Source organism: Mercenaria mercenaria, chromosome 4 (assembly GCF_021730395.1).
Source record: "Mercenaria mercenaria strain notata chromosome 4, MADL_Memer_1, whole genome shotgun sequence".
NCBI lineage: Eukaryota > Metazoa > Mollusca > Bivalvia > Venerida > Veneridae > Mercenaria > Mercenaria mercenaria.
The window spans coordinates 20,501,733-20,516,981 of NC_069364.1; the positions used below are offsets into that span (position 1 = coordinate 20,501,733).

General features: G+C 34.0%; 1 protein-coding gene across 1 annotated transcript in view; it reads right to left on the reverse strand.

The window, feature by feature from the left end:
* Window positions 1–14,578, reverse strand: part of LOC123551135 (blood vessel epicardial substance-like) — a 121,828-nt gene extending 107,250 nt beyond the window's left edge. Inside the window, exons 1-2 of the mRNA XM_053540656.1 lie at window positions 14,318–14,578; window positions 11,561–12,845 (exon numbers count right to left, since the gene is read on the reverse strand). Coding sequence (XP_053396631.1) covers window positions 11,561–12,060 — 500 coding nt within the window. The 5' untranslated portion in view covers window positions 12,061–12,845; window positions 14,318–14,578. The remainder of the gene's footprint in view (window positions 1–11,560; window positions 12,846–14,317) is intronic.
* Window positions 14,579–15,249: the final 671 nt, after the last annotated feature.

Consider the following 15,249-nt stretch of genomic DNA (forward strand, 5'->3'; position numbering starts at 1 on the left):
TGTGGTGGCTAAAAAATGTATCCCGTACTTGGATTCTGTGTTGTTATATTTTCTGGTCCTTTCAGATGTGTATGGGTTCTTTCAATTTTCGGTGTAAGCCGGAGGTGTATTGCACGTTTCGTTACTGCTCAAGAACACACCCAGTTCCGCAGAGTCTGCTATTATTAGAATGCTTCCAAAGTTCTTTTATTTAATCATCATAATAAAAACTATAGCTAAAATTTTAGAATGTTTCTCATTGCAGGTTGGTGCAGCCGTTCTGCGCATGCGCGGAATTATCATCCATTGGAGCGCACGGCAAGATTACTCATTTTTTTGCATGTCCGCACGCATTTAGTGTATAAAATGCATATTAGACTGACTAGAGGTTAGGGTTAGTATCACCATGGTTACAAAATATATACATTTAAAGGTCCAATACTAAGGAAAGTGAACATTTTAATTTCTTTTAAAAAGCACAGAAACTATTTCATTTTATTGGAAAATGAAAGTTGGTATGTAGAAATTCGAAATAAATCGCAGTATATGTACAATTATTTTTCTATGAAGTATGAAGAAAGTTAAAAAGACCGAGGGGGTCATTCTGTCGATTCATTGAAATTTCAACATAATACACATACATTTCTTCGAGTTCCAAAGACCTTCTGTAAATTTTGACCTGCCAATCTTCATTATTTAGTGTCTTGCAGAAGTCTATGCACTGGCTGTGAAAAAAATTGCCAACTCACTTTCCCTTAGTAATGGATCTTTAAGATATTTTCATTCAAATTTAGTTAATCCGGTATATACCGGAGTCTGTAATATATCACAGGCGCACCAACTCTGTATTTAGTCACAGCCAAAATTTTATAACCATTGCGTGCTTGATTGTTTACTAATATATTTTGAGGCAAAGATTTATTGCTCAATAAAAGTTTTCAATTATCAGTAAGTACACATCGCAGTTAACAATCATACTGAAGAGCAAAAACATCTAGACATTTTTGCGATACTCGTTTGTGTTTTACGCTATCTTTGTCTGAATGTAAATAATTTTCAATTCAGCATGTAGGAAAATAAACACAGGTACAAACAGTTCAGTCTTAAGATTCAGATAAATTGATAAAACATGGAAAGTAAGCAATAAAAGACGCAGCCTGAAGGAAGTTGTGGAGCAGAGAATGTTCTGAAAATTTGCTTGCATGTTCAATAAATTTACCATTTCTTTTGTTAAAACCTTTCCACTTATCAATCAACTCGTATCTGGCACGCAATAGTCACATTGTTTATTTTTTGCATATGTTTATTGTTTCAATAATCAAATCACTATCTATTTAATTATCCACGAAACAGGTGATTTGTTGTGTAAGTTTAGGCGCAAAAGGATGCACAATGATCGCCTCTTAAAACTCTTTTGTAGAATCCCTGAAGAAATACAAAAATAATATTAATACCTGCGTAAACACAGAAGATAGTTTTAGCAAAGTGATAAAGATTCATTTATAAGGCAATCAATCAAAAAGCTTTTATTCCATTAGATGTTAAATCTATGCAAAGACATGGAAATTTACAACAAAAATATCACTGTCACTTAAAACCATACAATCATGGAACGGAAATAGACACTGTAACCGTTCGCTAAAGGTAAGAAAATTCTAAGTTTCCTGTTTGCTAATAATAACCTTAATTAGTTTATACTAATTTATTTTAGCTCGATTGTGATGAAAGCTTAAAGCTTATTTGAACCATTTTTGAGTCCGCGTCCTGGAATAACCAGTACTGGTGGCATATGAGAAGTCATGGTCGTGACCCAAGTGAGGCTCTAACCCACGACCCCTGGTTGAGCGGCTGACACCTTAATCAGACCACCGCTCCAATTTATTAGAAAACATATTTATATATTTCTAATGAGACAAAACAATCTTCATACTATATGAGTATTAATGTGCATTTTACTTGTAACCACCTTGGTTCTACTTTTACTTTATATTGTATTCTTCTTCTTCGCAAATAAACAATACCATTACCGTTAGACAGATAATAACCAGTCTAGGGATTCCATAAAGTAATTTTATTTGTACGTTCTTTAAAAAGACAGCCATAATGTGTCTGGATTAAAGTGTTATGTCGTTTCTTTCATTCCATTTTATTTATGTCCATAATTATCATCATAATATTTATCACACTACTCTCATGTTTGAAACATACACCAGTGTTTCACCTAAGACATATAAACCAGTGTTTCACCAAAGACATATAAACCAGTGCTTCACCTAGGACATATAAATCGGTGTCTCACATAGGAGATATAACCAAATGTTTCACCCTGGACATATACCCAATACGAACCCCTTATGATAAATTAAGCAAAAATACCTTGAAAAAAATATGTCAGGCTTTCGTGAGGATTGAATGTATTAAAAATGTTGGATTGCAGTATAGATAAAGAAGTAATAAAGTTGAGCCGCGCCATGAGAAAACCAACATAGTGGGTTTGCGACCAGCATGGATCCAGACCAGCCTGCGCATCCGCGCAGTCTGGTCAGGATCCATGCTGTTCGCTATTAGTTTCTCTAATTCCAATGGGCTTTGAAAGCGAACAGCATGGATCCTGACGAGACTGCGCGGATGCGCAGGCTGGTCTGGATCCATGCTGGTCGCAAACCCACTACGTTGGTTTTCTCATGGTGCGGCTAAGTTATTCTTACATACTGCGCATGCTTTAATCGTTACAATAAAATCACTGTTACTGTCACTGTTCCTTGTGACCTGATAGTCTCCCATGTACTTTTTTGTCAGCTTAAACTGCTTTTTATTGTAAATAATCTGTTATAATACTATTAAATAACGTTGAGTTTAATAAAAGTTCAACATCATCTATTATTTCTTGTATAGAGCTTTCATTCAGATAGTTCACTTTATGTTTTAAGAGAAAAAATATTTATCTTGTTATGGATAAAATATGTCTCAATGCTTTTATTGCCTAAATAAGGTCAGTTTAAAAAGGTATCCATATTAATGTCAAGTGGTCGTTATCTGTTAGAATATTTGTACTTCGTTTTACTGCAACGTGAGATGCAATTATGTATAAATGTATCTCATTTATGTACGAAAATGGATAAGTTTGTAAGTGATGATTGGAAAGCTCATTTACATGAACACGTGAATCTACAAAAACGTAAAAGTACATTGCAATGCTTCAAAATAATTCCCTTTTTCGAATGTCATTATTTGTTCATTTCTTTATGTTGCTCGTTACAAATGAAAAACGCTGTTCTCAGAAAATTGCTATTATCACCAGGTTTATATAACTGTCTAGGATTTGAGATATGGTTATGGTATTCATCGGCGACTGCTGTAGCTTTAATGTGATTCTCATGCCTTGTTAGCAGACAGAATTATCCATCTGTCTGTAAAACGTGTATCTTTTATTGATATATCAATACATGAAACATCAAAACAGCATAAATATGGTGCATCATTAGAGTCAGGTTGTATATTAACGTGCTATTTGAAGAAACTGCCTGTCCATAAATAGTCTTCCATTAGAACTTTCAATTAGCAAGTGTTTGTAGTTTTTAAACTAGTTTTATCGTGACGCCTTTACGATATATATCTTACACTAGCCACATGTACAAATCTACCGAGATATGTCATTGATATGGCCTGCATAAAAAAGATTCAATAAGACTTGAATAAATTGCTCAAATTTACTTAGATATGAACTGGAATATCGAATTAATTAAGACATATTTGTACATTTTCTCGGCACACTTTGTTTACAAAAATTAAAAGGTTGCAAATAGGTCGTTTGTGGTTGTTGGTCGTTTTATATGAAAACAATATTGATACAGGGAATGTTTTCTTGTATATTATGTGATCCATAAAAAACCGGAAAGTTCAATACATCTAAATGCAAATAGAGTTGTAATTATAAACATAATCATGTCTAGATCTCTGCAAACAATTATGTTTTAATTGCTTTCAAATCAGTTTGTTTATTTATAATAATGAAACGTCAGCGTTTTCAACTAACAAAATATTGAAGCTAGAAATTACATGGTGCTTATCTTGTGACTTTCACAGAAACTGTGCTACATCTAGTATGCCTAGGTCAATACGTCAATTTACTTCCTTAAGATCGTTGCAAGTTTCAACAAAAAAAATCCCTTTCCATACATTAATGACAGAACCCGATGGTTTGTTTTCGCGGTGTTTACAAACTTTAAGACACAATCATAGCTAGTCACATTGCGACTTTTCAGCTTTGTGATAAGGAGAATGCCGAATGCCCATCCTGACATTTTCTTCAGGCACTGCCGGACGCCTTGATAGATCCATCGGATCTTCGTAAGCCGACTTGGTGACTTTTTTATTTGATATAATGTTACATCCCACTAAGGCTTTTAAACCCAGAGTGGTAATGGTAATGATATACAAAGCCAGTGACCTTAACTGAGGTCCTAAACTTATTGAAATCATTCTAATAACCATGAAACATGGGACATTCTGAAAACATATGAGCCGTGCCATGGGAAAACCAACATAGTGGGTGTGCGACCAGCATGGATCCAGACCAGCCTGCGCATCCGCGCAGTCTGGTCAGGATCCATGCTGTTCGCTTTTAAAGCCTATTGGAATTGGAGAAACTGTTAGCGAACAGCATGGATCCTGACCAGACTGCGCGGATGCGCAGGCTGGTCTGGATCCATGCTGGTCGCATACCCACTATGTTGGTTTTCCCATGGCACGGCTCATATTATAAGCGGACCACTTCTTCAGTCGGATTAACATGACATCATCAGACACACCTCGTGGCAGTACATTGTATATATAAAAGACTGAATTTCATAGTTTAAAAAAAAACTTTAAGTTATTGAAGAGAAAATGCAGTCCTGACTAAACCGATTTTCTTTGTGAGATTTATGCCAATAAACGCACATAATTCAGTTAATTGGATACTGAAAACATTGTATCTGTTTAAGTACAAGATATTTATGATGACAAGCAGTTCTACGAAATGTGTTGTAACAAAACTAAACTTGTTAAATCGTCCAGGGAAACATAAAATCAAACTTAACTGGTTTTATAGTTTAGAAAATGTTCTAGGGGATTAAGTCGAGGAATTGACAGTCGATCGATGCTTTTGGGCATGGCTGTATTTGGACAATGCTACTTTAAGATATTCAGAAAAAAAATGTCCATACCATGTGACGAAAATTAAGTATACTAATTAAAACTACTCTGTGATATTAAAACTCCATAATGGTATACTTGATATAAACTAGAATATCTTTATATGGTTTAAGATTGAGAAACACCGTTGTCTTATTTTGAAAGTAGCTGCAACAACAGCAATAATAGTAACTGTAGTGTATCTAGATTTAAAGGCCGTCTCTAATCAAAGGGGGGCCTCTGTGGCGACTTCAAATCACTTGCCCTTCACCGATGTGGGTTCGAGCCTCATTCGGGGCGTTGAATAAGCCATCGAGCTGGCTTACGGAAGGTCGGTGGTTCTACCCAGGTGTCCGTTCGGGATGAAATAATGCACGGAGGGGCACCTGGGGCCTTCCTCCATCATTAAAGCTGGAAAGTCGTCAGTCATATGACCTGTAATTGTATGGGTGCGACTTTAACTCAACAAAACCAAAACAAAAAAAAAACTATTTAAAGAGGTCTCTGGAAAGTATACATTTTAATACGCGTTGATGTCATAGTGTATATTGCAAATACATCTACTGCATGATGACACATATCTAATTGCAAACATATTTCTAAATATTACAATAATCAATTTAAAGACTTGTCGTTTCTGTTACCTGATGAATTCTGTCTTTCTCTCATGTCATGTACAAAAAGGCATTTGATTAAAATCGTTTCAAATATGCAAATTTTGTCTAGAATTGTAGACAAACGCAGTTTTATTAATGACGTTCATTATATATAAATTAGTAACAAGGTACAATATTATTGATACAAATTACACCTATCCCGAAGCGCATTCATTCTACCATATCCTAATTAAGGCTTTTTTCTGATTTAAACATTTGCAATGACAGCTGTGTAATACGATGTAAATGAGCCACAGAAGAATTTACCTTTTGAGCGGTGAACATGAATTCTCCTTGATGGTGAATGATGGTCTTTTATCATTATAGCGTGTCTTGCCACTAAAAGCTAGATTCTGTCACACTGTGAAATCTTCCTCGGTCACGAATCCTCATTTGTCTATATTTTACTTAAAAGATATCTGACATATTCGGATATTATGTAGGATCGGTGAGTTACTGTTCTCATTTATACCATATTAACAAGAAAACGTTAGGAACAGAATCGACTGGTTTGCAGGGAAACATAATTATCTTTACTCATAACTTCCCGAGAGAATTGAAAATATATAACCAGAAAGAGGGATACGTTAGAGTTTAAAGATATACTAGACCCTAGTTTCATATTTCAAAACACGAATAAATACTTTATATAGTTTATTTCAACATAAAATCAACAAGTTTTTGTGTATGAACAGTATTATGCATTAGGATAGAAATGCACATGCTGTATACATGTACGGCTGAACACAGTATAAACGTGTACTACCGCTAAGAAATGGAAGTGTTTTAAACAATTAACTGTTACTTCATGGCATTTACTTATGAATGAATCTCTACATTGATGTATATAATTATCTAGTAGAGTTAAATATATTGATGATGATTTTCTACATTTGAAGTAAATACGTTAATATAGGATATTTTAGTGAAAGCCATTAGATATCTTTAAGTTTAAAATAAATTTGTACATAACGCTTCTTTCATACCGTATTGCAATCAAAAACAGTTTTAAAAAGTGATTTACGTATACCCTGTTTGGAAAAAATATACTAGATTTATAAAGTTTGTTCCTTTCGCATCTATCGTATCATCGAAGATTTATTCATGTAACTCTAACCATTATAACAAGCACTTTAATTTGAATATTGAATATATATAAACACAAATTGGATCAGAATTTTACTTTAAGATATTAGAGGCAACTGGACAGCCTTAAAACGTCATCTGAAAGTTGGGTCCATTTCGCTTGCTGTTGTTCAACCTGTTCTGTTTGTTTTGTTGTTTTGTTAAGAGTAGGTATTCCTCTTTCTAAACATTCTGAGCTTTCTCATTGATCAAAGCCTTTTGAAAATTCAGACTTACAGCCATTTCATATTTCCAAATTTTAGGAATATCATGGCAACCAATATGACGGTTGAAAATAGGCAAAAAGAAAAAAGTTTTACTCACACTGAAGTTGAAATATTCACAATTCACTTTACAGCACATAATTTGCTTCTCTGAGAAAATAGTAATCAATTCCTTTAAAAACAATTTGATACGCAAGCCCAATTATACACTTCTTCTCAGGTTTCAAAAAGAATTTTTTCAAGGTTTTGTTCAACGACCAAACCATCTGCCTGCTTCAGAGGGTGAGGACCATCATATTAAAACCTGACAACAGTTTTCAAAGCTCTCCTTTTAGGTATTTTAAAGTTCAATTGTTAAACAGATAAAGTAACAATCTTTTGCAACTATCCCGTATTATTGTTGATATCAGACTAAAATACAATTTGAGAGGCTCGATTTAATGCGGAAAGAACACATTTGCTTCCGTGTTCATTCGGGAAAGTTTATCTTCTTGTATTACGGCCTTTATGCAATAACTTAGAAACGTATGCCATATATATCTGTACTATCTAAAGCCATACTTAAGGGTTGTTGCATTTTATGGCGTCTGAATATTAACATTATACATTTCATTTAATAGTTACAATTTTTCAGTAGACCACGATGATATAATAAAATATGCAACGAGAGAATTATCCAAAACCATCTACGATGTAATATATGATCGTTATAATGACATAACAGTCACCAAGGGATACACATTAGAATAACTGTAGCCAATGCACTGGCGAGAAGATATCTCTGTAAGATTATAACGATTGAGCATCAGTTTTAAATGCATAACTAAACTTATCATGCTGTGTCCATCTTTGATGCAGCAAACTAGACGCACTGGGTCAGCCTAAATGCACTTAGTTCAATTTTACTGCTGTCTCCCGACTCATTTGGTTGACAGGAAAAAACAACAATAAAACTACAAAACTGGATAGATCGGACTTACTTACAAAGAAAATGAATAGCTATAATACACAATTTATTACGTCATCAACGACGTCATACAATAGATAGTTTGCTGTCATGCCATCAGTAATGCAAAGGACAGTGCTTATCAGAAAACTATGAATAGGAAAAACGCGGGTTATTTTACATTTTATTGCTACTGTTTGCAAATTATATTCGTGTATATAAATGCCTTTTACTGTGCAGGTGCCTTGTTCATACATTATTTCTATTCACAAAACAAAATGTGCACATTGTAATAATTATATATCAGTTAAACAGTTAAGTAGCCTTCACAATACAAACTGCAACAGCATCTCACCAGACGTACGTTACAAAACAGATGAAAGCTATTTAAACGCAATAAAAAGCCTTAAGTATTACAGTTTACTTTCAAGAGCCATAAAATTGCGTTCTCTTTGCTTAAAAGTTTCATATAAACGTAGGCTAGTATTTTAAATATTTAACATAAAACTTAAAAAGGCATTTGTTTTTGCACACTCGTAGATAAAAGTACTTTCACAAAATGCTCTCAATGCTTGGGGGTAATATAAATATTTTGATCGTTTTTTACGGAGAAACCTTCGAATTCATGGGAAAAAGCATATATTTATTTCAGTTTACACCCGTAGCCCATTACTCAATATACACAACAGGCTATCTCTAAATTATGCCAGAGAAAATCGTAAGAACGAAAACTATCAAATATTTCATACCCCGTGCACAAACTTCTTTACAAAGGAACGTCAAGACTGCTTTATTTATTTACAAAACCAAGTAAGTCAACAGAAGCAAAGAAATCATTTGTTTACCAGAGTGCCTCCTTTCATAATGATAAATGAATTATATATATATTGAACCATAATACAAGCCAGAATTTCAGGCATTTAAAAGTACGTACGTCTCAAATCCTAGTATATATTCAGTCTACACTCAAATATGCAGCGCCCTCAAACTTCATTCAGTTTTATTTAGTTTCTCGAAATACAATTTCGATGTCTTCCAGAACAAATGCATTTATTTCGCAAGTAAGATCAAATTATCTACACACTGAAAACAGCAGGGTCTTCGTTGCGGCACATGAAGACGCGCCTCTTCTGTTCTCTTGGTAAAATATAATGCGAACTTACATGCAAATACACAATATCCTACTGCAAGTGCTTATTATTAAGACGTCAAACGGTAAATGAGCCGTGCCATGACAAAACAAACATAGTGGGTTTGCGACTAGCATGGATCCAGACCAGACCAGCCTGCGCATCCGCGCAGTCTGGTCTGGATCCATGCTGTTCGCTTTTAAGCCTATTGGAATTAAAGAAACCGTTAGCGAACAGACTGCGCGGATGCATAGGTTTGTCTGGATCAATGCTGGCCGCAAACCCACTACGTTGGTTTTCTCATGGCACGGCTCACATTGTTCGTGCGATTTGTTTACAACTTTCAATAAAGGTTTGTCCTTGTGCTTATGTCTATCGTAAAGAAAACACATGTTTTAATCTACGAATATTCTGATTTCATATATGGCAATTTATTTCAATCCTCGTGCAGTTCATCCAAAAACAACTTTACTTGTATATGATAACTACAGTTTCATTAAAGGAGGGACTGTTGTACAAATTGATGGCGTTTTGTGATCAATCTAAATGCTCTAGATGATTACCAGATATTATTTATGGTACACAATATTCTTATTGAAGTATAAATATTTGAATATAATAATCTTTGTAATTTCCCAAAGGACCCATAAATGTTTTGTTAAATGCATTGAATTCTGTTAAAACTGTTTTATTCCTCTAAAGGGTAACATGTTCTATATTGAAAATTGCAAATTATACTTGTAGTACATATATAATAAGTCTTTAGAAAGACTTTGGTATTAATAAAGCGTGATAATTAAACTGTGTACGTAGGTGATATAACACATGACAAAAGAAATGTTTTCAAGTGTAACAGAATGCTTAAGTCGTGTACAAAATTCAACTTTGCATTCGATGTAACAGTATAAAATTGAGGCTCACCTTCAGAAAATCAACACAGCGCATTCGCGTTGTCTGGTCAGGATTCATGCTTTTGAAGCCTACTGCAATTAGAAAGACCATTAGCGAACAGCATAGGATCCTGGCCTGGATCCATGCTGCTCGCGAATGCACTATGTTATTTTTCTAATGGTACGGCTAAAATAACAATGAAATTACACAAAGGCGAATGCTTTGCCAAAATTTTTAAATCATACGCATAGGGAAAAGTGTCAATTACAAGTGGTATCAATTTTATTTCAAGGAAAATAGCCTAGTAACTTTCAATTCCTGACTGACTGCTCCGTATTGATTCCACAGAACTGTAATTTTGCAAGAAATAAAGCAGACAAAATAAACTCAAGACGAAAATAAATCATTCAAGGCAGGAAGAGATTGTCTCAACACAGAGTTGCGTTACATGTAATTAGTTAAATGTTAAAATAGAAACCTGAAACAGAGTTTAATTAGAAATGGAACGTTTCTTGAAATGACAAAAATGTGATTATAAAGCTGATTTTAGAATTAACGATACATGTCGTTACTTCAATGCGTGTGAAAATGACGAAATTATATTATTGTAAAATAAATCAAGGATAAATATCAAACAGGGAAAGCCACGTTCCAAAAACGCAGCCTCCCAAAACGTTAACCCAGAACGTGGACGTGCACATGACCAAAACACATACACTCTCACAAAAAGCAACCATAAACACACAGTCTCGCACATTGCAAACACGTATGAACAAATAAAGGAACACAATGGTGCACTACCTTGGAACGGTCAGTGGCACAACCACCATTGGGAAGCTTTACCCGGTTTATGGTGCACCTATAAACCTTTAGTTACATTTATGCATTCAAATGCACTGTTTCTTCTCGGCTTTCCGATGTTACCGACACTTTCAAAGGGATATAACAATAATCTTGTCATTTCGAACGAAGCGCCGGTCTGACCATCGATCAGTCCTCATTGTTTTAATTCATATTTTACATATACTTTCAACTTAGATATCTCCTTATTATTAAAAGTGAAGAGGGATAAAAGTATGCGCATTGTTAACTTCGACAAAATAACAATACCATTTATCTTCGTGCTTTTCCTTATAACATCAGATGACAACATTACTCTGTTCTTATATTAATACATGACTAACAACACTTTAATTCCTGTTTACCTCCCTTTTATTCAACTTAAACAATAACAGTCGCATCAATAACATTTATTAAACACTTTTAAATAATGTTTAAGTACACTGGCACGGAAAGTCATAAATTCTCAACTTCATTGTTGTGTATTAATAGAGTACGACTTCAAATAACCCATACACGGCTTTAAATAACCCATTGATTACAAACGAGACTAACATTTGTTTGTAAGTAAAGAAACAAATTAGCGAAACTTACCTGCCTTTTAATAATATGGAAAGTTTCTGTCCTGTTTTAGTCTGATCCTGTTTAGCATATACAGCACCTTTTCCTAATACTTGCATACTCCCAAAGTCAGTGATTTCTTTAAATTGTTTTCTTGTCACTTTTAATGGCTTAAAGGTATGTGAATATACGTCTTCTAATGCTTTTGGAAATCGTTCTGGCACAACCTTATATCCAAGGTACACAAGATGTACAGAGTTGACGCAAAGAAAGATGGCGTTCCATATCACAATATCTGTCATACAGACGAAGACGGCGCCCCATATGACACTGAGTAGAAATCCGAAATTGAGCATGATGCGAAGAAAGAAACAGTGGTATTTGAAGTTTGTAGGTGTAAGGAAAGATATCAGCATGCACAAATTAGCTAACTGAAATAGTGCATGCTGTGCATCCAGCCAGTCGCCACAGAACCCAGGCTCAAGTTCAGTGTTGTTTCCATTCGTTAATGTGTGAGTTCGTGATGTATTCATACTTTCTATGCTATGCTTTGGCTAATTTTCTAAACAGAGGATACTGAACTGAATTTTATAAAAAATCATTTCGTTCTGGTAATTATTCTGGCAGTCTTGACTCACTTAATTCACATTTTATTCAATCGTTTTAAAAGAAAAAATAAACAAATTCCCCTTTTCTTGAATAATGCTGATGAATAAGCGCGTAAAATTTTAACGTTTGATTTCTTTGTTATTGTTTAATACTTATTTAGATGTGCGAAGGCATTTCTAAACTATGGTTATGCAACCGTTATGTGATTACAGCTGATTTAGAACCGATAAAAGATCCCTGCAGTACCACTGAATTTCGAATAATATTTAACAAAGTTGATAGTTTAAAATTTTCAATATGTCTGAAATATGCAAAATGATACAGTTGTTTTATGCTGGTACGTAAAAATTGTCACATTGTTTTACAAGTTACTATGTTCTTTATACTTACTTTCCACCTGATTTCCATGACAGAAGAAAAAATATAAATCTCTACGTCAAGCAACAAATCGACATTTAATTTACTCCACAGTAGAACAGATTATCAAAAGCATATCAACAATCCACTGAAACGAATTCTGTCTTATTTTTTCATTTATCGGCTGATCAACGGATGCGTTCTAACATAATCTGAATTAGAGAAACATCTCGTAGAGACAGTGATTTTCTGCGCTGCCCAATATATCGCGACCTTTAAATAACTCCAATGTTAGATTACGCCAAGCTCTATACAAGGTCGGCTAGACCATTTAATAGCACGGCAGATACATCTGAAACAATAAAGAAGCGAGAATAAACAAGACGAAATACTTTACTCCGTGAATGTTATGCTTTCTAATTGTTTATTTGGTACGTGCTCTTACTGCTAGCTAACATATATCGGATAAACAGTCTGACGGCAAATTTGATGTATTGGCTATTTTCAAGGAGTTTGCTAACCGAGTTTCTTCCTGTCTTCCAATTTTGCAAAGTCTGTAATTTAATTCTGTACCAGACGATAATAGCCGGTGAGGTAAATCCTTTGTTAACAAAATGCAATATCACATTTAAAACGCTCACAACAAATGTGACCTGTTGTTCTTTTCTCCTTTTTTTCGCGATTGCATTGTTTCACCTCGAGATAACTACAATTATGCATCATTTGATATCCTGACCGACTGATTGCGTTCATGAATGATAATGTATCTAAATGATTCAGTCTACTTGTCTTATTGCCAGTTACATAACAAAAACTGTTTCATTATTTTCATCTGCATAGACTATAAACAGTAAAGTATTTTCAAAATATTTTCATTCAAGGGTAAACTTTACAAAATCGTTAATATTTTAATATCTTATGTAATGTAACAATGGTAATGTATATTTTTACAGTTCCCGACTTAATAATATTGCCTTGTCCCCGTTCTTTGTATCCACAATTTTACTGCATAGTTAAAAAGAAAACAAATTATAGAGTTGTAATATTAAGTTTAATTTCAATTTCCTTTAGCAGTGATAGCTTTTGGGTCCAAATATTGGCATCTACTACAGTCCCTTATTATTTTGTTTTCTTTTTCGTCAGCTTGTTTCTGTCGATTGAGCGAAATTAACTTGACGTCACAACAAGATTATATTAACTGGCAAATTATCAAATGCACGCAAAGGCTATTTGGAGTAAATATGAATTTCTCCCTCTTGAGATATTATAGTTTTCCTCGCCGATATAATTGCATTTTGAAAAAGTTTTATTTCTTTTCTTCTTGAAATAAAAGGATAATTTGATACTGCATCGTTTTAATAGCGTATAATTGTTTTCAGTTGAAATTATTTGTTTTCGACCTTACTCATATGAGTACCCACCAAACGCAAAGTGTTAATGTTGGTTATGTTTTTGTTTAAAATGGCTTGTATTGGATGTAATGAGTTATAGAATAGTTTTGCAATTAAGCTGGTTCCCATATCCTCTATGTTTTTAAGACCGCGGTAAAACTTGACACCAAATATTTTTCTATGTATACGGACACAGTCAAACCGAACCTGCAACATTTTCGTTTATGTCGTGTTGGGCTACATGTGGTTTCGACATTAGATACAACAAAATGTAAAAGATTCTAATACTGTACAACTATGGCATTTACTAATTAATTAATTATGTATTATGACCCGTTAAATGCAGCGTGTCTCAGTGAGCAGAATGCACCGAAATATCAAAATAACAAACTGTACATATCGTAAAAGATAAACGAGTAAATAGATAATGTACCTTGGAAAACATAATTTTATTCCCTGGTCTAACATAAATCTATATTCCAAAATACCAACAAAAACACCTTTATGTAAGGTATATGAAACCACAACACAAATTCACTCAAACACACTTTTCCACTCCTGAACTTTAAAGTTGTACAGATAATGTGTAACATAACTATCAGTATCTTCTGTGGAAATGAAAGCAGTTATCGATGTTTGAAAATCAGCACCTGTGAGGAGAGTGCTCAAACAAGTTAGAGATTTTCACAAGGTGTTACAGATCTTCCCTATTATCTTCAGCAAGATAGTTTACGATCATGCTTGAAGTTATATACTTAATAGGGGTAAGATGGCGTATATTTGGTACATGTTTTTGCTTCGTGTTGTATTTCATAAAAACCCTGATGTACGGGATTATATGTCTGCCGGTGGAAATATCTAAATGCTGCACTGTGCCAGCTGGTTAAAACGATTTATAATACAGCAGAGGAGGAGGTAATTCTTTATTGAATCACAAACTTGTCTGTTCTGACTAACTTTTACTGTTACAATAACAAGTAATAGAAAAAGTACATTTTACCATTAGTAACGAGATACATAACTGTTACATTACGAAGTCATTTGGTGCTTAAAGATATCATATTTAGTGTAATCAACTTTTACCGCTATTAACTAAACATGCATTTGATTTGTCATGATGAAGACCCTTTTGGATTTACTAACTGACAAGGGATAAAACCAAATACAGATTTGAGACTTTGTTTGTATATGCAAAGTAGTTAATGTCAATTCATACTTCAGCATAAGAACAGTGATGTTCACAACAATAATACACTATAATATTAAATATCTGATATTAAAACTGTATAAAAGCCTTTCATTTTTGTTGTGTATATATCGGATATTGGTCGTGATACTTGACTAGAAACATTTATCTCTACGGGG